General features: G+C 36.7%; 2 protein-coding genes across 2 annotated transcripts; both read left to right on the top strand.

The window, feature by feature from the left end:
* The first annotated feature begins 923 nt into the window (after positions 1-923).
* On the top strand, positions 924-14323 carry LOC132845443 (soluble guanylate cyclase 88E-like). The gene is made up of 19 exons (XM_060869411.1): positions 924-983; positions 2989-3130; positions 3261-3453; positions 7039-7194; positions 7849-7981; positions 8128-8302; positions 8672-8763; positions 8886-9143; positions 9683-9824; positions 10250-10375; positions 10622-10742; positions 11013-11142; positions 11582-11728; positions 11953-12099; positions 12665-12821; positions 13076-13185; positions 13375-13464; positions 13632-13750; positions 13957-14323. Exons 1-19 carry the CDS (start codon positions 924-926, stop codon positions 14321-14323), a joined length of 2865 nt encoding a protein of 954 aa, XP_060725394.1.
* Positions 14324-17490: 3167 nt separating this feature from the next.
* Positions 17491-24257, top strand: tnfaip8l2b (tumor necrosis factor, alpha-induced protein 8-like 2b). Its single transcript, XM_060870234.1, has 3 exons — positions 17491-17719; positions 20126-20445; positions 23027-24257. The coding sequence occupies exons 2-3, from the start codon at positions 20128-20130 to the stop codon at positions 23267-23269; spliced, it is 561 nt and encodes a 186-aa protein (XP_060726217.1). The 5' UTR covers positions 17491-17719; positions 20126-20127; the 3' UTR covers positions 23270-24257.
* Positions 24258-24331: the final 74 nt, after the last annotated feature.

Genomic DNA, 24331 nt, shown 5'->3' on the forward strand with positions numbered 1-24331 from the left:
AATTGAAGTCCACCGTCTAAAAAGAATGGGTTAAAATTGAACCGCAATGCTACAAAATGGCTTTGCAACAAAATCCAAGGTTCATAAAATGTCAATATATTTTTTAATGCTTATGAATACGTGTGTGTAAATTTGAATATGTGTGTAAATTTGAAGTGGATATATGCATTGGAACTATAGCCACAAATAAAATACAAATAAAATAATATGTATCTGCATTCTTATTTCACCTCAATGTATAAATCAATCCAGTGGTACATGGTGTGTATACTAGTTTGCTGGTGTTGTTGTGTATAGCACTGTAGATTATACATTGATGATAGGTGGTGTTCGAATCCTGATAATGTGTATGGAAGACGCAGATGCAGAGGTTATGTTTGAATGTAAAAGTGTCAAGTCACACTCTAGTCTTTTTTATGTATCTTTCCTGTAGTGTATTGTATTGCACTGCCACTTGTCATGTGCTGTCTAGGTTAATTTTACTTTTAAACCCTTAGTTCTGTGTTTTATGTTGCTCTGTGTTTCTATGTAGAATGGTAACAGCTGCTTTGCATCAAATTCCCAAGGTTGGTAAATTGTCACTGAATACTTTTTAAAACAAATTTTTTATTTTTATGAATACATTGTTTTTCATATTTACAACTACAATGTCAAAAGCTATTATGTCTGTCAGTTTGAAGTGGATATATGCAATGGAACTATAAAAAGTATCTGGATTCTTATTTCAACTCACTTTATAAATCAACCCAAAATACTGGAGAGATGTTTGGGTGTGTTACTCATTCAAATATTCTGCATTTTTGGTCATCTGTGTGTAGGAATATTCAGTAATAAAGTCAAAGGACATCTTTTGCTGAGTAAAAATCCAAATATAGACCAGTTTTCTTAACTCACAATTTTATATGAATAAACCGCATAAAAATATGGTTAAATTCAGCGAAAATACAATTACAGTGGAGCTGTCACTGGCAGAAATCACATTGGTATGTGAAGATATATAAGTATTTGAGACTAGTATACATAACCACATTATCTATATCTCCAGCAGGGCTGTAATGGGAAAAGTGTCAACTTTGATACAGTGAAGGACAGAAAAAGGGGAAGAATTAGAATTCACAAAAAGGAAATGGTGCATGCAATAATTCAATTTCAAACACCTACCTGATTGTATGAATGGATTGTCAGTAGAAAATTTATACTATGATTGTTTCCTTGTCTCTGCTCTGCTGTCTAATTTAGAATTTGTGTTGACTGAAGTGAGGTGCTTTATTATATTAACATGCAAAGCTAAACTGAATGAGACCTGGGACCAAAAACTGCACAGATAGTTCACAATAAGTACTGATGACACTGTCACTATACATTTGTCAAACCAAACTACAGATTACCCAATCAAATATTTAATAAAATGTATAAGGCAGTGGTTTAAATACTTGTGTATTGTACTTGGTGACAGTCTAAATGGTATGTTTGCCATTCTGATTAAAAGTTGATAATATGTTTGATTCAGATGATATGAATGTTGTATATGGTGTGTATGGTGTTTGTTGGAATGTTGGTGTTTATAGAACAGTTGATTATATATTGATGACAGGTGTTATATGAATCCTGATAGTGTGTATGGAAGACACAGATACAGATGGTATGTTTGAATGTAGAAGTGTCAAGCTCTTTTTTATGTATCTGTCCTGCAGTGTTTTGTATTACACCATCTCTTGTATTGTGCTGTCTAGGTTAAATTTACTTTTCAGCCCTTAGTTTTGTGTTGTTTTATGTAGCCCTGTGTCTTAAAGTAGCAGCAGAGACCTGGAGGATTGTTCTTTTATTTCACTATGTACTGCATCATGGTTGAAAGGATAATAAAAGTCTCTTGACTTGACTTGCTTGGGTTTTAAAAAGCTCTAGTGCTTCACTTGAAGAAATTGGTTCCAATTTATCAATCTATATCTATCTATAATTTAGTCATTTTAGTCAAGAAAGAAATAAAGAAATAAAGAAAGAAAGAAAGAAAGAAAGAAAGAAAGAATAGTTGGGAGGATCTCTATCCTGGGTGCATGCTGTTAGGATTCAGGTCATGTCCTGACTCTGTGTGCAGGGTAAAGCCAATAAGAAAGAAGTATCATGGGATTCTACAATAAAAATGTTGCACATTGTGAAGCGAGAGAGAGAGAGAGAGAGAGAGAGAGAGAGAGAGAGAGAGAGAGAGAGAGAGATGGAGAAATGGCAGAGGATACACACTGGTATTAAGTATTCACTGCCAGCATACAATAGTTCCAGCTATAGCTTGTTCAGAAGATTTCCATTTCCACATCATTTGAATCATCTGTGCTGGCATTGTGCAGTCACATTCCTATTAAACAACTTGCTTTGTGAACTCTCCTGAGATTGGGACTTACAGGAACCCTGATCTGGCAAATATTGAATTTATATTAGAAAGGCAGAAATATTCTCAGAACTCATACGTCTCTTAAAAGGATGCTGTCACTGACAATGAACATTCATAAGTGACTAGTAATCAGACAGAGGACAGACAGGGCATGTGCAAGCCCCCTGGATTAATAGTCAGCTATTAGGTTAGTTAGTAAGGCAGAGATATGTACTGTACCCTATAGCATAATCTGCATTTACAATTTTACTGGATATACAGACAGGTGACACAGAGAGAGAATGAAAACCTTTTTTTAGACTTATTTATTTTTTAACATAGATGAACTTTGTACATGACTACTAGGTCCAAAGCTTTGCTGTTTGCTAGTCAAATTCTTCAAAGTCAAAGTCTATGTTAATCTGGCTGATCCTTGTATATCACTCTGCCTTGCTGTTCGGTGTTTCCCACCTTATGTATTTTATCTAAATTATCTATTTTTTCTGATTATCTGTGTCCAAACTCAAGCCTGTGTTTATTGGCCTCAATTATGGATCTGGAGTTTGGATTTGTTTTGCGCTGCAAAAATCTGTCTCCATTCCTGTTAACACTATACACCTCAGACTTTTGATACAACATGCCACTTGCTGAAGTTCTATGATGACTCTGCAGTGGATGGTCAGAAGGTGGAATACAGGATCGTAGTGGACAGATTTGTGGAATTGTGCATTAACAACAAAATGCTACTCAACATGTCCAAGACCAGTACGTTGGTGGTTTTTTACAGGAGGATGAAGACTGTGAACCAGGCCCTACCTCCTGAGGAAATATTAAACCTTCAATGTATGTACTAAATTGCTGGAGACTTTTAACCAATCTGTGGTTGCAACCACAGTATTCTATTCTGTAATCGGTTGGGGGAGCAGCATTGGAGCTGGAGATGCAGGAAGGTTGAATAAGCTAATCAGGAAAGGTGGCTCCATTCTAGGCTGCAAACTGGACCTCCTGGTGGTTTTGGTGGTGGTTGTGGTCGTTGTAGGATGGAGGATGAACAAACCTGTAGACTACAACAGCTTCACTAGAGAAAGGTATCGCAAGTCATTCTTGCTTACTGTCATCAGACTATATAATGATTCAACACTAAGGATGGGAAACAATGTTGTCATTGGAGGCAATGGGCATGAAATTTGAATTAATATACCAAGTAATACATTACATTATCACAAAATTCTTACATGGTGTCATTTGGGGCCATGAACTGGTCACTTTATTTCTGGTTTAATGATGACCAATCTATACAAAGATGTCAGTTTCAGTCTGAACATTACAGTACTTGAACGCTAACATGATTTGTTTATCTACTGTATATTATATGTACAGTATATTCATTCTTTCATTCATTATGACACTGTATTTCATCAATAAGCAGTAAGTTCTCTGTGGTGAAACTGGACTGCTATGGTTTAACTCCTTCAATTCATCTTCCTTTTTGTAATAATACCAGACAATTCTATTTTACTTTCATACAAACACTTTATTCAGACTATTGAACATGTTTCACCCTGGTTAAAATAAATTACACCTATATTAGCCTTGCTCACCTTGGCTTAATTATCCTATTAATCTCACGGGGAAATCTATGTCAGATCATCACCATTACGTGACTATAAGTGAGCTACAGAGGCAAGGAACCTGGCGCTCTAACATAAAATGACCCAGTAAGACACAATCTTGTGTCAACAAAGATCTGTCATACAAATTATTTTAACTTGACATCAAAATTGATTGAACCTTATGTTTTCTGCCCAAAGTAAGGTTAATGGGCCTATTTATTGTAATATGTTTGCTTCAAATTGACTACAAGTCTGACCAAGATGAAGACTAAAGAGAATAAACAAATGCTAAGTCTGTTGTATCTTTTACTAAGATAAAAACACATCATTTAACACCTTTCTATTTAGTTTTCCATGACAAGTAAAAGATTGGATTACTTCATTTCAATATAAATGTAACTCATTTTCAAAAGCAACACAAGCAGTTGGTGTCAAAAATATAATTTCTCTGACTCTGATAACCTAACATTCATTCTTGCCACTTTATACGCTATATCACTTCTTGAGATCCCAATATGAACAGCTTTGCTCTGAGCAACGAATCTATTTGGCATCATTGCACTAGAAAATTGTAGTGCAAATGTCAAAAGGTTTAACTTCCTACTTATTCCCCAAAGATCTTTTGGATCTCAGATATGCAGCATATAGAGTGAAAATGATTTGCATTTCATGGTAAACATCTAGATCAATGCTAACATTCTCACACTAACCGAAGATTTTATCCATGGGCCGAATACATTATCGAAGCTGGTATTAAATCTTGCTTTCTTTAGTTTGGCAGCAACTAGTGACAAGCTTAAAGGAAGATCTTTATGAAAACTACACAGACAAAATGATAACATTTAGCTCAGCAGCAAGCCCTGGGGCAGACAGACATTATAGCATCAAAATGCTTTATAATTGTCTTATTTCCCAAGTAAAAAAGGGACTAAAGTATAATTTAAAGGCAATCTTTGTTCAAGTTATTAAGTTTATTATTTATAACAAAATATATAATAAAAAATAAATATACAGTAATAACAAATCAGTATCATTTATCATATCATAAAAATAATGCATGACTTCAATAAAACATTTGAGGGCACTGACTTTAGACTTATAAACATTTTATCCACCCACACACAGAAAGCAAGCAGTCTGTACACACACATATCCACTCATACACATTGCATCTAGTTTCCCAAGTGTTCAGGATTTGCCTCACAAATAGAGTCACAGAGGATTTTTAGCACAAAAGCAGAGACTGTAATGAAGGATTAGTAGAGAGGACTGAAATTGAACCTAGGCATGCATAAATCATGTGCATACATTTCCAGAGCAAAAGCTACAGTAGTTGTGAAGATCAATTCACTGAGCTGCTGTAACAGAGGCAGAAGAAAAGTTATGGGTGGAAACCACTAGTCATTCAGAGCTGAATGTATGACTGCGACTGAGGAGCCGTGACTGCACTTGTCCTCTAACTGTGCCTTAGAGAAATTAGAGGACAGAGGAGAAGAAGAGCCAAGGCATGGGAAAGAAAGGAAAGAAACGCACTGCAATTAACAGAGCAGCATTCAGAGAGAAAATAAGCACAAACAAGCACGACTCACACCTCTCTCATCTGTTTTTTCAGAAGACTGCTAATTGCATTGTCAAGCTCTTTAGGTTCTCGGTAAGACAAAACCACAGGTCTGGTGTTTCACAGCATAAAAGCCTATAAACCTACATACATACACTACATTACACAGACAGTACAGGAGGAGAATGTCATGTAATCTTCTGGAGAACAGATATGTGCCGTATTATTTAATTACAAAAGAAAAAAATGCATGTGTCATCTTGTAAAGTGGATTGAGTGTTTTATTTATTCCTTTTTAGTTATAGTTTCAGTGTGGCAATAGTGCCCCCTATACCATATTTATGGAATTACATATAGAGAAACAGCAAAATCTGAACCCAGGTGGATTAAGCTTTATTTTCAGTATTGAGATTTTTTTTTTTCACTGAAATCTTTTCCAAACATATTAAATTCTTAACTGGCATTTATTTCTTTGCTACTACAACCAATCAGGTACAACTGTAATAATGTTTAACTGAAAGCAGGTGGTGAAGCAGATAAAATTGCTGAGATATTGTGTGTGTATGTTATGTGCATGTTGTCCTTGTGAGTGTTTAGGTTCTCCTGTTCCCTCCCACTGCCTATAAACATCTCAGTAGGTGGACTGGATAAAATAAATTACCCATTGCTGTGAATGAGTGTGTGAATGTGTGTATGCATCATGCCCTATGATGGACTGGTGTTCCATTCAGGGTGTGTTCCACCCTTAATGCCAATCTCCCTTGGAAAGTCACCATAACTCGGGTTAAAACAATTACTTAATGAAAAAAAAACAAAAATGCAGTAATCTATTCCAAGCAATCGTTTTCATTTTATGTAAAAAAAAAAATTATAATATTAAAAAAATGTCTTTGAACATCCATTTATTTGAGTGTTATTATTATATTATTTGAGTATTAGCGTTGCCCAGAATTGCCCAATTTTTTTTTACAAAAAAAAAGGTTAAAAAAAATGCTTTCACTACTAGTTATTATGCCAATCTGTACAATCATCATTCCTCTTTCGTTTATTAAGATAAGAATTTGATTTAAAAAAGTGTGAAATATCAGCTTTCCATATCTTTATATAATGAGGTCTGGTGGTGTAATGCTTTTATCTACCTGCCACAAACACCCCTCAGCTCTCCTGTGTTGGCCTGTTTTAGCCCACCATGTCTATTGTCCTGACAGAGGAGTGTGTGAAGTGCTTCAAGTGCCAGGAACAGGTGTTGAGCAGAGAGAGAGGGAGGCCAGTGTGCTTTAGCCTGGGCCAGTCGCAACCTCCCAGTGCACTGAATTGAGGAACTGCAGGTAGGCAACACCTACACACTATACTCATTTGGTTGTATGATTTAGTAATATTTTACATTTTACTACCATCTTAGCACTCATAAATGTGTTCTGAGTTTTGGGAAGCGTGTGTAAAAATTAAAAGGCAAATACACGTCTCTGATATATTTGATCCTACTCTCTCCGTGGAGGCAGAGGTCAGGAGGTTCTAAACCCTCTGAAGATGTATGGCCTGTATCTGGAAGCAGTAAATGACTACATTAATGAGTCCTATGGGGAGGATGTTTGGAGGCTTATTGAGGCTCGGGCAGAGATTCCTCACCTCAAGTTTGTACGGCACCAAATGTACAAGTAAGTCTCCTATTTCTCAGTCAGTTTCAAAAGATTAGTAATAACAAGCAGTCTTAAATGTTTCCATTATATATAAGTGAGTGAAACGTTGTCATAGCTACAAGGCAAAATGGAAAAGAAATTACATTTATGGCAATTCAGCTTTCACAAATGTTTAAAAATAAACAAAAATGATTGATTAGTTTATGGTAAAGCATTAATAGTATGGGAGGAAAACATGAGATCATCTATTCAAATTCAACTTAACTGCCTCCATTTTTTTACTTCGATCATCTCGGTTTTAAAATTTGGTCCCTACAGTAATACTTAATGACTGTTTATAACTCTGATTATGTGGTGCAGGCTGTCTTCTTCAAATCAGGTCTCTTTTTTATTGATATGTTTTGGAAATTTGTCTTATAGAAACATGCAACATAAGATGTTGGATTTGTACCCTTTGTAGATGTACTATGTAAAATAAAGGAGCACAGTCATTTTCACCAGAAAATGATCAGCTGTTGCATCATGCATATGTGTACATGTATGTTTGTTAATGATACAGGATGCTTTAAGTGTGTGCGAGACTTCTAGAATATTCCACAACTCAATACAAACCCATACATTCAATGGTTAGTTCTACATTTTTTAAGGGTATTACTTGATGTCTTGTTCTAGTGACAATCTGATCCTTCGTCTGGCTAAAGCAGCTGGAGAGGTTTTGGGAAAGACCCATGATGAGCTGATGTATGCCTTCGGAGTCTATATGGTCAAACGAATAGGAAACTATGGCTATGAAAGGATTCTCAAGGTGACTACGAATCAATAGACAAGCCTACAAATTGAAAGCAATACTAGTGCTACTTCATATTTGTTCACTTTCACTCATGCAAAAATACTTGAATACTCTAATTAAATATTAGACCAGTCATCTCTGCACATTTCTGTGTGGTTCAGGTGTTGGGTCGTAATGTGCGAGACTTCATCAATGAGCTGGATAACTTGCATGAGTACTTCCGCTTCTCGTTTCCCAAAGTGCAACCACCCAGCTTTTGTGTGGAAGAAGAGTGTGAGACGAGCCTGACACTACATTATCGCTCTACCAGAAAGGGTTTTACTCAGTTTGTCAAAGGTACTGTAATCATACACCCAAGCACAGGCTGGGTTTGACAATGCATTATCTCTGTAGATTAAATATGTTTGTGAAATCATGTAAATAAAAAATAGGTGAAAATGAGTAAAGTGGAGATTGATAACCATTTTGCCAGTGTATCAACCAAATATTGACCTTAAAAATGCAAATAGCCTCAGCACTTCCTTTTTACAACTGGAACAAGTTAGAGCTTGTCACACTTAATTCCCAAACATGCTTCTGAGCACAGTGAAATAGATAAATTTTTATTTTTCCGTTTAGTGACTGACTAGCAAAATATATAAGATTTTTTTTTTGTACTACATTGTTTGTGCTATTAGACTGAATTTCTGCCATGCATGTCTGTAGGGCAACTGTCTCAAGTGGGCCGTCAATTTTACAACACAGACATTGAGGTGGAGATTTTGTCTAAAGAGGAAACAGAGAAAATGACATATGTGGTAAGAAAAACAATCAACACTTGATCTTATGAAATAAACAGATAAAAGTCATGCAATAGCTGGAAATTCTCAGTTGTTGGGAAATTAATTTGTCTCTATTTTCATTCCCAATACTTTTGTAGGTGTACAAGATGAACTTTGACAATGCTGCATTTAAGCACCGCATGCCCCAGCAGAAAACAGCACCTGGTTATGAAAAGCTCCCTATGAAAAGGGGCATCTTTTTTGACATGTTCCCCTTTAGTGTAATCTTCCGTAGAGACATGACCATGTACCGCATCGGAGATGGTCTGAAGGAAGTGTTCTCGGATCTGCAGGGCAAAAAGGTCAACGAGGAGTTCACTCTGGTGCGACCCATGTTGGAGTTTAGCTGGGACAATGTAAGTAGGGCAGGCAGTTATGTGTGTGTTTTCGTTGAGTAGGCACTTTCTGTTCAATAATGCCAAAGACACATTTAGTGATTTATGAAGCTTCAGCTACTTAGAGTATAAACAGATTTGAGAATATCAGCAATGAAAGATAACGTCAGTGATCTATTGAAAATGGTCAAAATATGATATGTGAAAAGGCACTTAGCTTTTCAGACACCACTAAGACAGTTTCAATTATTGATTCAGAGATGGTGCATAGGAATTGGAGGAGGAATTGAATTTACATCTCATTTCCCATCTTTCTGTGCCAAGAATCACTAACATCAAAAAGGATGAAGGTAGAAGGTTGTTATATTTCAATTAACAGATAACAACATTGTTTATATGATCACAAGAGAACTCCCTGAAGTGTATAGACATGTGTAGATTACAGGAGCTGTCGAACCGTGGAGACAAACTGAGGCTACACAGAGTTCTTTTTGGCTACTAACCAGGACACCATTCTGTATCTGTATCTGTATTTTCTGTACTATGTATTTTCTTTTTAGATCTACACTCACCTCAACAATGTGTTTGAGCTGCTGTCAAAAGCAGTTGTAGAGAGCAAGCAGAAGGTCAACATCCCTAAACTCAGCAAAGAAGAGCCTGAGGAGAAGGAGGAGAATGAGAAACCAAAGAAGGAAGAACGAGGTATGCGTTTGCTCCCACTTTGCTATAACCTGACTGGAGCATGTTGAATATTTCAGAAAGAATGCCAACATTTTCACACCGTATTTCATCTTGCTTGTCTTGAGTTATCTGTGATAGGATTTAAAAACTGTCAGCTACAAAAAAGTGTCCAATAAAAAACTTCAAAGAACATATTTTATTTGAAAAGCTGTCTCAAATTTTACAATATTTAAAAGCTGTGTGAGACTAACAATCAAATGTGATTCAAGTAATGTGGTCTTGCGTACTTTGTGTTGTATCCTACCATTGAATAATATTATTAATATTAGTGTAAAATGAATTTATCACAATTACGAATCATACATTTAAACTGGACATCAGCTAATCAGAATTACAGTCAGATATTAAATCAGTCAGATAATAAATGTGCCAATGTGCTCTGTCAGACGTCAAGGCAATGGATGATATGAAAGGAGCCGATCAGGAGTACAGCAGTGCTTTGACCCAGTACAACAGCTCAGCAAACTCTGGAGGAGAAGACATTGAACTTCTTGCTTTCCAGACCGTCACTGGTTAGATGTGATATCTACAGACTCACTCACAACCACACTGATCTGCACAGAACCATGCTAACCATTTCCAGAGAAAAAGAGGATAATTTTCCCATGATATTTGTAGATGAAATGCTAGATGCCATATTCACAAATTACAACAATATATCAGTCACTTATGTCAGGTGAACATGCATGAAAACATGTTTACATTGACGGGCTATGAGCGATTTGACTGACTGAGGATCTCTTTTCTTTTCTATTTAGGTAAGTGCAGTGAAACTATATTTGAGGACATGCGAGAACCACCTAAAAAGCCTCTTCATCTGAAAGGCCAGATGAAATACGTGCCTCAATGGGATTCACTCATCTTCCTTGGCACACCCATGTAAGCTTTAATTACATCTGCATTGCCTGCTGAATGGTAATATGGCATGGCCTGTTGCAAGCTGAGCAGTCAATAACGAGTCTGATCACATTAGAACCCAGTACTAAAGTGTTAACATCGCTTAGTATTATCATTTCAGATGTCCAATTTAATTGTCTGGATTTGTTTGATCAAACATACTAGCTACTCAAATCTGAACAAACACCTCTAAATCAAACAGTGCTACAAATGATTTACTCCACATTAAAAGATATCCAATTTCCTTTTTAGTATTGAGACGGTGGAGGACATGATTAAAATGGGCGTTTATGTCAATGACCTTAACCTGCATGATTCAAGCAGAGAGCTCATTCTGGCAGGAACTCAGCAATCAGCCGAGCTGCAGCTGGCTTTAGACCAGGTACACACACCATGCTCTCAAATGAGGGAGCACTTAGCATTTCCTAACAACAAACTGCAAAACATAATATTAGCAAGTGAAAATATCTTGAAAATGCAAATGTATCAAGTATTGACTCTATTATGAGAACAAACTGTTATGCCTATTTATTTGCCTAGATATTTGTAATACTGTATAATCACTTTAATAGAAACAAACACTTAGAGTTATCTGAGGTGAATGTTAAAGATGTAAAATGTAGGTAAAATGTCTAGGTAATAATTAATAATCTATTTTTTTCTTACATTTGACTGTAAATGTCTCTTACTAAGATGTGATTTTTGTTATATATGACACTGTTAGATACCTGGGTTTTTATATGTAGAAAAACAAAGAACATTGTGGAGTTCTGGGTTTCAAGCTAAATTACAATAAAGGAAAATGTGTGCTGCCTAAACAGGAGCAACAGAAATATGCTCAGCTGCAAGAGATCATTAAGAAACTGGACGAGGAGAAGAAGAGAGGCGACTCTCTGCTATATGCTATGATACCAAAGGCTGTGGCTGACCGACTGCGCAAAGGCATCACAGCACTAGAGACCTGTCAAGTACACACACACACACAAACCCCCACACAGTGCCTGTCCAGCTAATTACTTGAGTAACCTTTTGCATCATTTAGATAACAGGCCATTGCCCCATGCCAGCATTGTCCTCGTCAGATTCTCTGTCTAAATAAACTTTATTCTCGATAGGCAATAAATGTTGATTTATTATAATCCTCCTATTTGTAGTTTGTGGCTGATTTTTGTCCTGTGTCTCTATTATCCAGGTTTTCCCAGATGTGACCATCCTGTTCAGCGATGTGGTCAAATTTAATGAAATCTGTATCCACATCACACCCATGCAGGTGGTGGATATGCTCAATGAGATCTACATTGTTTTTGACACCCTCAGTGAGAAACACAATGTGTATAAGGTAACAAAAGTTACATTAAAATGTATATCATTAAAAAAGGCATCAATCAATCAAATCAATAAAGACAGGGCTTTCTGACCTGTTTGTGTTTTATGGTCAATCTAGAGCTTCTGATAGGCCTCAGAGACCAAGTAGCTAATCAACAGAGCTTGGTTTAACCATAACTAGATCTTTAACTAGTTTAGAAATCATTTTCAGGTCTTGATTTGGGTAGCATTGTGGCACAGCCAGAAGTGTCAGTACCTCACAGCTAAAAGGGCCAAAAGGCAATTCTTTGCTCAGGATACTCTCTGTGAGGAGGTTCTGATGTTCTTACCATATCAACATGACTTCCCTCTGGGTTCACTAGTTTCTTCCCGCATACTGAAGACACAGCAATAGATAAATTGGTGACGCTCTTTGGTGGGCAAGAATCCCATAGTCAGTGTATCTATGATACACTCCAGAGCCACTATGATCCAAACTATGTTAAAAATAAATGACTGAATGAATGAATGAATGAATGAATGAATGAGATTTAGGTCTAGGAGAATAACCAGGACGATGTGATGTACACTGTTCCCAGGTGGAGACCATAAGAGATGCATACATGGTGGTGGCTGGAGTGCCTAATAAGACCACATTTCATGCTCACCATATCTGTGACATGGCTCTTGATATGCTGAGTTCCATCGATCACCTCAAAGACCCTTCTACCGGGGATAATATTCAGATTCGTGTTGGTAGGTGCACTGAGATCTGGCAAAAATAGTGGTTTTGACACCTGATATTTTATGCAAAAAATGGACATTTGCATCCATGAAATTGTTTTTGTTTTGCTCTTACATAGTCTGCTCTAGTTTTCTGTCATTCTACATATTTAACATCACAGTCAATTCATTGATCTTTTATCAAGCTCATATTCAAAATGTGCAGCATATTTTATATATACCGTTTCCGAGATTAAAACGATTTGTATTCGTGATGTGCTTCACAGGAATTCACTCTGGTATGGTGGTGGCAGGGGTAGTGGGACTAAAGATGCCACGCTACTGTCTGTTTGGAGACACGGTGAACACTGCCTCTCGAATGGAGTCCAATGGTGTGGTAAGACATGATCTAATGGTTTCTCTGGTACCATAACTATATCTTCATTTATAAATAATGAGAGAAGTCAGCAGGAAAAAACATTGCAAATCCTAGTACAAACAAATGATTAAGAATGTTAATCTCAGTCATTTTAATTGGGGATTATAAACTGATGTCTTATTTATTAGTGTCTTCTTCTGTGATTAGGGCATGCAAATCCACATTAGTCAGACCACCAAGGACCATTTGGAGCATGAGCCATATATCATTGAAGAAAGGGGCAAGATTTTTGTAAAGGTACATATTACTCTTTCACCCAGTGTACTGAACATAGAAAGGATTCCTAATAGCTACAGAGTATGTGGCTTCCAGACATATACAATTTCACAAGATATTTATTTCATTACTTTATAAAATGTACTTGTTATGAATATATAAAAGCAAAAATTATAATTATGATTAAGGGGAAGGGCTACATGAAGACATATTGGCTGAAAGGCAAAAAGGACCTGTCTTTTAAAACCCCAGCTGAGCTTCGGTACAGCAGTGAGCAGAAAGATTCTGAGGATCGAAGCTCTAACGGGTAAGTAGATGATTTAAAAACTAGACTGGAATAAATTCAATGCAACAATAACTGGAACCGTTACGGGGATAATGGCAAAGACAACAAACTCTGTAGCAAGACTGTATCAACATAGATTACTCATTGCATACTTTTATTTTTCCTCTAACAACGCACATGATTGTTTCCTTTCTATTCCCTTACCCATGATGGCTGCTTTTGGGCAGTTCCACTTGTACCAATACCAAGCACTCTAACTCCAACCTAAACATACCCAACGAGGAGCAGGCAGAGGGGAAGCCAACCCCTACAGATCTGCCTACTGACACAATCCCACCATTGGAGGGCACCACAGACTCCACTGTGGCCACTAATGAATCTCAGGACAAGGAGAAGGTTAAAAAGACAAAGAACAACAAAGGAGCAACAAAGGCAGAAAATGCCTCAGCTAATTCACAGGAGAGTTCACCCCCTGCTGGTAGCCAGAAGAACGAAGGTCCAGTGCTCAATAGCAAAAAGCACAGCTTCAGAAATCAGTACGCACGGCTACCAGCCAACCTGCCAATGCGCAGTGCAGCCTGCACCCTTCTGTGAGATGCAAGGAATCGTTCATCCTATAGCTTAAACCAGACTGAATTCCTAATAGCCCTGCTTCACTGACAGAAATATATCTAGAACCAGCTTAACTCAAGTTCTGAAATTCTTACATTATTATTGTACATTAAGAGAAGTAAATTCCAGCACTTGATGTGAGTTGATTCTATACAGCAGTGGCTTTCGGGCAGATTTAAACTGCATTTAAAACCTGTTAATTTATAATCCTTAACACTGCTGCCATAGCAGGATGTTAACCAGACAACAGATTTCGGGACATAACTGACAATCAAAAAAAAAAACAAAAAAAAACAAACATTTCAGTAGCACATTTACATGTCTGTCAGTTTTTAAAAATGGAAACTGATATGGAACCAAGTACTGAGCTAGTAGAGAGTAAGAGAAGAAAATACAGTATATTCAAATTTAATGAAATGATAATTGAATCCACAGGATACTCAGACCACAAGCTGTGCTGCATTCATGTATTAAATGTTAAAGAGAGCCATATGCTGCTGTTGTCAGGAGAAGAGAGGTGCTTTCTTTTAGCCTGTGTATCAGACGCTCAGCATTACGCTTTCAAGTCTGATATGCAGGCTTGATTTCTTTAGCTCTCGTGGTGAAATGGTGGGGCACATGTCAGTGCCTAAACAACTCATTTATGTATACACTCATTGGGTTTCAGTGGATTCATTTCATTAGCATATGTGTATGTACAGTTAAATTTTTTCTTCTCAGATTCATTGATGCTTTTATGAATATAATAGGTGATATAATAGACCTGGTACAGTAAATCTGCATCAAATCTGTATTGTATTTGTTTTGTCTTTGCTTTGTCGCAGTTGGGCGAGTATGTTGTGATTGTTTAACTGCTTTTAAGTAAGGATATTTATGGAACAATGTTGTGTAATTTTTTTAATCAATACAGCATTTTATGCTTTTTTGCTGTTTGTTTAATAACTAAAGCAGTGTTACACATACAGTAGATAAAAGTATTACATGCAGTATACAGTTGGCTCACAAAGTATATCTAAATGTTATCGATGTTAAGTGCATGCAAACACACAAACACCTATCATATTTGTGATTATGGGAAAAAACAGGGAAAAAACACAGTTATATAGAATTCTTCCATAGTCACAGATCATGTTAAAGCTTTAGGATACAAAATGAACAAAAGCTAAAAACATGTAATATTTGCAACACAACAACAATAATGAAAATAATGCCTTGTGTAGATTGCTCTTGGTGACCTAGATTATGTGAGTGTGTTTTTCTCTTTGAAGCTCAGGTGTATAATGAAAACATGCAGAGGTAAGCAAAACCTGGGGTTAGATCAAGTTAGATCTCTCTTCCACCAAGCACACATACATATAGACATGTCAGATGTCACTCCACGATAAAGAGGAAGTCATCAGGAAACCCAAGTAAGCGACACTTCCTGTCTGTTGCCTTGGAGACAAACCTTAATTCCGCAGTTGCCCTGACTCTCCCTGCACTGCTGTTCTGTTTCACAATCATTCTTATCTCAGAGAAGAGCATGAAACAAGAATCATTTTCCTGCTCACTCTGATTAACAACTAAATTAAAATCAGTCTGTTTTCATGTACAAGTTACTCACGCATTAAAAAGAGAACAGAGATCTTAACAGAGACCAGATTTTTTTTTTTTACTATGTTCAAATAAAAAAAGAGGCCTTAATGACATTTTTGGGCTTCTTTAAATTGGACTTTTATGACATCAGTTCATTTGTCATCTTTATTTATTCCTATATATAAATAATTTTAGTTTTGAAATAAGTTTCACATCCATAATGGTTGTCATCTTATACATCCTCAAAAGGCACATTAAAGGCTAAATATAATGGTTTCATTAATGGCAAAGGTGTTGTTTTCACATCTTTGTGCTCAGTGGTCTGACAGAGATGACTGACACAAACTGACACAATTCAATGCAACAGTTTATCGTACCCTAACGGAAATGTAGTCTAATTTGAACCATACTGTCAGATTTCAGAGCACTCTGCAAATGTGTAGCACAAAATCAGAAATTAGAACTGTATTTATGTTGACCCCAAAGCCTGCAAACAATTTCAGGCTAATGACCAAACTAAACAGCTACATGGAGGATTGTAATAGAGATTGATTCTAGTCCAGATGGTTGTAATTCAGATAACACACAGATAAGCGTTCATCTTTGGACTTAGTCTGGTCTGGGCCATACTATTATGTGCACATAGGTAAATGTAGGATTTTTTTTCAAGGAGAGCTTTTGAAACAGGTGTTTAAATATGAGAAATATATATATATATTGTATATATTGTGCATGCTATATCAAAGGTGTAGGATAAATTGACTTCATAGTACAAAGAAAGTTGTTTAACCACAAAGTTGTACTTCCAAGTTTCAAGAATGAGTTGCCAAAGTGGAGCAGTTCGTTGTTGTTCATTAACCACTTTCTAACATAATGCACAAAGTGTAGTTTCGGTTAAATGATACAAACCCTGAGTGCTGGACCTTCCATAAAAATACCATGAGTTTTGAAAATTAAACCACCATTTATCCAACACAAAAATGACATAATATATCATCTATGAGGGCTTTTTTTCCTCAACGCAGATCTGCTCAACTGGAGTCATGTCAATTTATGGACGTTTTCCTTGCAGAAGTATTAAAATGTTCAAATGAAAAAGTTTTTACAGTTGCACTGCATCATCCTCATCTGCCAAACAGCCAGTTCTCAGGGGACATGTACATGAGTCAGTAAGCAGCAGCAGTGCTTTTGAGGCTGGGTGAATTCCAATAATAGTGATCCAAAAAAAAAGCAACCCCTCCCAATTGCAATGACCTGTATACTAGGATTACTGCTAAATACTTTACAGGGGTTTCACTTGTTAGGACATGCTGGTGCTCTGTCAGCAGCTAGCAGCGTGAGAGAGGAGGGCGGTCTGTGTGTGTGTGTGTGTGTGTGTGTGTGTGTGTGTGTGTGTGTGTGTGTGTGTGTGTGTGTGTGTGCGTGTGTGTGCGTGCGCGTGTGTAGAGAAAGCAAGAGCACGCGTATGCCACAGAAAGAGAGAGAGAGAGAGAGAGAGAGAGAGAGAGAGAGAGAGAGAGAGAGAGTGAGAGAGAGAGAGAGAGAGAGAGAGAGAAGCAGACTGAAACATGTACACTTAGGGGTGTGTCTTAGACAATTAGTTCCTCAAGGAAGTACAGCTCAGATTATCTTGAAACACAGTGTTGAGCAGATCAGAGAGTTTCTCTGTAACTTTTGTGTAGTTCCATCCTTGTTTAAAGAGAGCATTGATTCAAAAAACCTGGATGTTGATCACCTAAGCTGCACAGACAAGGAGGCCAGATACTTGACAGAGAGGAGGGAGGGAAAGAAAAGAAAAAGCAGGTAAGCACCATCTCTTTCTGACCTATGCCCTCAGCTCTACACATACTGTGCAGCTCTAGAGACAGGTGTGGGATTGCAGAATCAATAAACTAAGCATAAAGCTATAGGAAACAAACACAAAATCTCTGTGATCAGTTTCTCTAAATCTAAAAGAGAAGGCAAGCTGTTTCTCAAAAACACTCTAGTACAAATAGTCTTGGCTCTATCCTTCCTGCCTCCCTTTATAAACAGTTAGGAGAGAGTTTATTCTGTGTTCAGACTGAAAGAGATACATCATGTCTTGATTCCTATGTCAAGTGCCGATGGTACAAGATAGAGTTATTTACTCTAATTGCACAGGCATATTTTAAACACTGGAGTTTCCCTATCTAACATTGACCTAATTAAGCGGAGATGTTCACTGCTTCGTTTGATGTAGAGTAGCCGTTGCCTGAAAAACTGGAGGGCCCCTGGTATCAGAACTGACTCACTGTCTTGTGAAATTGCGACAAAAGCAAATTATTGGTAACTCTTCACTGCTGCCTAACAGAACAGAGTTTCACTTCCTTTATGAACAACCGTGTACATTCCTCAGTCATCTTTTGAAAAACAACTGCAGTGCTGAACAGGGCGTAAAGATTATGAAACACACTAAGACATGTAGAGTCTGTACTTGCCATGGCGCAAAGCAAACATACCACACTCAGTTAATGTGTGCTGTCTTACCTGATAAAACACATCAGTAAAATAAGGGAGAATCTGTTGTTGATAGTGTACATGAGATAAATGTTTCGGTGATGCCCTCATTTATTTGCATTAAGGTTTTTTTTGTCGGGTTAACCGCTGTGAAACCTGACAGCTTGTTTTCTCTGACTCAAAAGATAAAGTTAAAGTTATGAGTCAAACTCATATACAACTCACAACAAGAGATTAATAAAGCTTCTCTCCTTATATGTATAATACAATGCCGTTATTATGAAATACATGGCAGCCTGCCTGCTCTGTTTGAATCAGAACATTAACGTTAGTGACATCAACATGATCACCGTCCCAGTTCTCCAGCAGCAGGTTATGACCTGTTCTTTAGCTGTTTTCTAATGACATGGTTAGTGCTGCTGCCTCCAACACAAGCCAGTAATACACTTTACATCTCATAAATGCTCCAGGACTTGCTTCTTTAGATGCACCAGCACATACAGCCCTAGGCTACATGCTACAGTCATCTGAAGAATAATAAATATTCACCTTGCCTGTAGATAATTCTCCAATCACAGTATACCGTAACTAATCTGTGCGGCTCAGGATGTCAACAAATACTTAGTCCTAACTGTAGAATGAATGCTTGCAAATGGGAAAACAGTTTAATGTCACTGGATTGGGAACCTGGTTAATGTAAATGTATAAAATGCAAATCGATTTATACAGAATGACATAAATAGCAGCATTCTTTGATTAAATTACTATTGCATTACATTAATTCATTACTATTTTCTCATTAGGTAGTATACAGTTAGATGAGGTCTGATTAAAGATGATGTCAGGTTCCAAAGTCATCAGTATTAAAGCATTAAACTGGAAAATGCAACTTGTTTAACAGCCTATTTTCAAAGTTGTGTTATTCAGATGTGACAGTGAGTTAGAATGTAAACATAAGCATAGAATATGTTTTATGTTTTGTTCCTCTTATAACCGAGAGCTGTTTGAGCAGCTTTGGGCTCTGGTCTTCCTGTTTTTATGGCCCAATCTGGAAATGCATGTGGAAACTTGCGAACTATGCAATCACCTTTTCCTTCATACCTGCCTTTGCATGCTCAGACAGTAGCAAAAAGCAAAAATACCAGAACAGGAAGTGTATTCTCATGTCTGTCTGCCTGTCTGTCTGTCTCTTTCAATAGATTTTGTAGTCTAATCTGTGTTAATTTACTTTAACTGTGTAAAATTTAGATCATTTGAAAAAACTACTGTTTTGGTATTGAGAAAAATAAATGAGATCAAGGCTGACAGTCATTAGTTTGTTTACATGACATGTTAGTTCTGATGAAGTCCTGCAGGAGGCAATTTCCCCTCCCTCAAGGTTACTTTTTCTACAGCATAGCCCTAAGGGTGTATCCCTAAAGGCTGAAAATCTCAGTAACACAATACACAAACAGAAAAAAGAAACAAAGGATGTGGTATTGAGGACAGCATACAACATAAACGAATAACAAGTCTTTTGCTGGCTTGAGATTTAGATTTAGTTCACATCCTACATTGTAAGAATGCACTCCTGTACATGTTTAAATCACATACATATCATGGACATTCATTTCAAAGACTCTATATTTAATGATTAAAAAAAGGCATGAAAGCTCAAACTACAAATGAGCATTCTGAATTTTAACCCATTTTGCTAACCTGTATCTCTTTTTCTCCCTTCCCCTTTACAAGAAATGGAGAACTTTAGCTCCAGAGACTTGGCTATGAAAGCCCAGAAGAAGCTTCTTAGCAATATGGCCAATAAGTCAGTAGTGCAGATGTTCATTGATGACACCAGCAGTGAAATCCTGGACGAGCTGTATCGTGTCTCAAAGGAGTACACAGGGAACCGTGCAGAGGCCCAGAAAGTGATTAAGGACCTGGTTAAAATTGTTGTGAAGATTGCAGTGCTTTTTAAGCACAACCGTTTCAGTGAAGAGGAGCTCCACTTAGCCCAGACCTTCAAGAAGAAATTACACCAGGGAGCCATGACAGCTATCAGTTTCCATGAGGTAAACCCCTAGATATACAGAGACAAATATTTGACTGATATATTTTTTTAAAGAAAGAGCATTATAAGTACAAACGCATAATTATCACTTATCAGTTACATACTGAGTAGTCTAAGCTATAGAGGGTGTGCACAGCTTCTAAAGGTAAAAAAATGCTGTAAAATATTTAACACAGTTACGTGCGTTTGAGTTAGTTACAGATTGCACAAAGCCTAACCACAAGATTCATTAATCTGCATTTTGTTATATGGTGTGAAAAATACTGTTAATATGTTTCACAATCTGTGGTTACTGCATTATGTGTGCCTTTTATATAGTGCATCTAACAGAAGCCAGCTTAGCCAGATGCAAGCAGGAACGTACATACTTTTGCACACATTACTGGACTCAGAACTTAGTTGACTTACTGAAACTACTGTCTTGCTACTGTATACTAATTGCATTTGCTTTTTTCAGGTTTTCAAATTAGCATTATTAGTTTTCTCTTTTACGAACTTAAACTAAATCCCTGCTTATTTCAAATCCGTTATGCGTTGTAATTGTGTAGGCTTGTGTCTAAGAGATTAGCATATGAGTTCTTTATGGGAACAATTTAGGGTTTACCAATGCTCATTATGTATGACAAAACACTCAAGGCATTCATAGAGGCCACTGTGCACAGTACAAAACAGTTGAAGCTTCCTTAGCTAATATCTTATGGTAATTGCTGCCCAAACTGTGTGGATTATAATTTACTGTTATTCATGACAAACATATTAAAGCAACACTACTTATTTACAAGCATGTATATTGGGCTGTGTAGAGATGTCCATGCTGCTTTTCAACATTAATACAGGATTTTGTTCTATTTTACGAGCAGCCGGTTTGTGTAGCATTTTAATTTGTATAAAAATGTTGATTTTTTTTTTCTGATACTCCGTATATTTACAATTCTACTAAATTGTAGTGCTTTTGTTCCGTGCAAACATTTGTATGAGGCGTGTATCACCAAACTATTTTTTTTTTTTTTTGACACCGGTCAGCCTTACCACAAAGAGGAAGAATGTATTTGCTGATGCTAACAGACATCTATCTACATGCAATCATTTAAACACTTATAGTTAGATTAATGCAGAAAGTAACTTCATAGTAGATCAAATGAAAGAAAACGTAACACAACAATGTTAAAAATAAGAGCTGTGTATGTGTGTAGGATTAAGGTAAAGTTTAGGTGCTATTTATCTTTGTTATAAGTGTTGCATGAACTAAGTTTGACAAGAACTTAGTCCACATCCAAATGAACGTGTTTCTCAAGAGCAGTTGATAAAGAATAGTATGCTTTGAATATACTTTGAGTCTGTAACAAAGCTAACCAAGCTAATAAAATGAATACCAGCAGATAGCATGAGTAACATGATTAAAACCAAAGGGGATGCACTTATTTCCAGGGATTTCAGAACAGCGTAACAGATATTGCGTCATCGGGTAGGCGTGGCCTATTTGATCATCTAACCCTAACCCTAGTTTTTGGTTGTTTATTTGTTTTCTAAAATAAATCTACCTATATGACTGTTTTGTCCTTCGTAGTATGCTCTTTTTTTTAAAGAGGGCGTTTTTTCAAGACCTCCGGAAACACGCCCACTTTACGTCGTGGTAACGAAACCCCCGGATTTTAGTGAATGCCGAAACTACAGCGTTAAAATACTTGCAGGGCTGTCAAGTGTCAAGTGTCATTGGGCGTGACATTTCGGTCTTTTGTCACGCTCTCCCGCCACACATTGTATTTGTCACGCAGAAAAACTTACTATTTATCATATATTTAATATGCCGCAGCGCCCAAAATGTATCCGTCCGCACCGCTGTTTCTATGGAACCGGGCAGGAATCAAACGCGTCGCCCTTGGAGCTCTTAGTCGAGCCTGACACTTATCAGCCAATCAAAAAATAGCACTATTGTATCTGGGTAAGATTTAACGCAACAACCAATGGAAAAAAAAAAAAAAACCATGTTCATTAGCGAGGGTGTTTTCGATGGTCGGTTTGAACAAAACCTCAACACGAAACAGCTTGTCTCTGGAGGGGACATTGTTCTCAATCATGACCCTAAAAATGGCTGGGCTTGAGCTGAACTGTTTTAAATGGGAGCCAGCATTACAAATGATAAAGGAGTCCAAAAAAGCAACAAACACTTACAATAAACAACACGTCATAATCTCTAAAAAGATTAATAAATGGAAATCGAACAAATACTTTGTATTTGGTTAAAATGTGGTCAGTGATCCTGGTGAATCAGTTTTCCTTTTTTTTTTGGTGGGGGGGGGGGGGGGGGGGGGGGGTGTCTGTACTTGTCTTAAACTGTGTTGTGTAATTGCCAAAACTGAAGTTCATGGTTTGATTTTGAAATTAATTAAATTGTCTCATATAACTTTTTACATTATCTAAATTAAACCATTAGCTAATATACAGGATTTATATCTTTGATTAGTAATCTAGCCCTGATTATTTTAGTCTATTACAGGAGATAACTGATTTGCTGTGTTTACTATCAATCTATTACAAACACGTATGTTTTCTAACTGAATGTACCTTCTTGTCTGCTTCAGGTTGAGTTCACCTTTGACAAAGCAGTGATATCAGAGATCCTTAACTCATGCAGAGACATGATGCTCAAGCTTGTAGGGACTCATCTCACAGCAAAATCCCATGGACGCATCAACCATGTCTTTAACCATTACTCTGATCCGGATCTTCTCACCCAGCTGTACAATCCAAATGGCCCTTTGAAGCCTCATCTCAGTAAAATTTGCAATGGACTTAACAAACTGATCGAAGAGGGCAAATTATGAGAGCGCCGTGCCATTGGGACACCAAACAGTATTTCTTTAAAGGGACCAACAAAGTGCTGGACTAGAAAAACGCAAGCCATGAATTATATATTCAGCACACACAGTGATTATCTCACTGATGGCAGTCTTTTTGTTCAAATTTTTGTAAATTTTAGTCCACCACTGTTCTCTGTTTACGATAAGAAAATTAAATTTCACATAATTGTTTCTCGGCACAGAGAAATATTGATCATTTTGAATTTTTAACAGGCATTTCAGCAAACTTGTTTTGAGGTGAACAATTTGATGATGACCTAATTTTATCAATAAGCACTATATTTAAATGTACTTAATGAACCATCAAGGTTACACTTATCTAAAAAGCTTAGTGACTTATGCTTTCCAGTAAAGCAAGAAACAAGGAAAGAATATATATATATATATATATATATATATATATATATATATATATATATATATATATATATATATATATATATAAAGGGGTTTTTTATAAGGGGTATTAATAAATACCAGCCCTCAATTTTATGCCACTGAAAAGGAATTCAAGTTCTAGTTAAAATTAGGAATGAAAAGCTACAATGCTGTAAGAATAGGGGTATAATAAATATATCTGTAAAATTATGCCTTGGGAAAAACATTATCAAATCAAAGCACAGTTCCACATTAGTAAATCTCTTCACTGCCACCTGGTGTAACGTCAATTGAACTGTGATTGAAGTCTCTGTCTGCCCTAAACGAACTAATGCACATATATGCATTGATGATTCTATATAATGTGCTTTTGTTGCCCCAAGTGAAAATAAGATAATTCATAAAAGCCCATGTTACTTTAAACTTCAATATTTGGATAAAGCAGCAATGGTGATCAATCCGGTTATTTTAAAAGCCTACAGATTCTCAGACATTTTATACTGATACACTGATGATATACACTGTATATTTCATACATAAAAAATCCTGGTTGTAAATAAACCTTGTGCATTTAGTTTGTTTGTATGCCTTTGAAATTAAGATCCAAATTAATATCTGTTAACTGGGAACGAAAGGAAATTCAACCTA

Source organism: Tachysurus vachellii, chromosome 5, assembly GCF_030014155.1.
Source record: "Tachysurus vachellii isolate PV-2020 chromosome 5, HZAU_Pvac_v1, whole genome shotgun sequence".
Taxonomy (NCBI): Eukaryota; Metazoa; Chordata; class Actinopteri; order Siluriformes; family Bagridae; genus Tachysurus; species Tachysurus vachellii.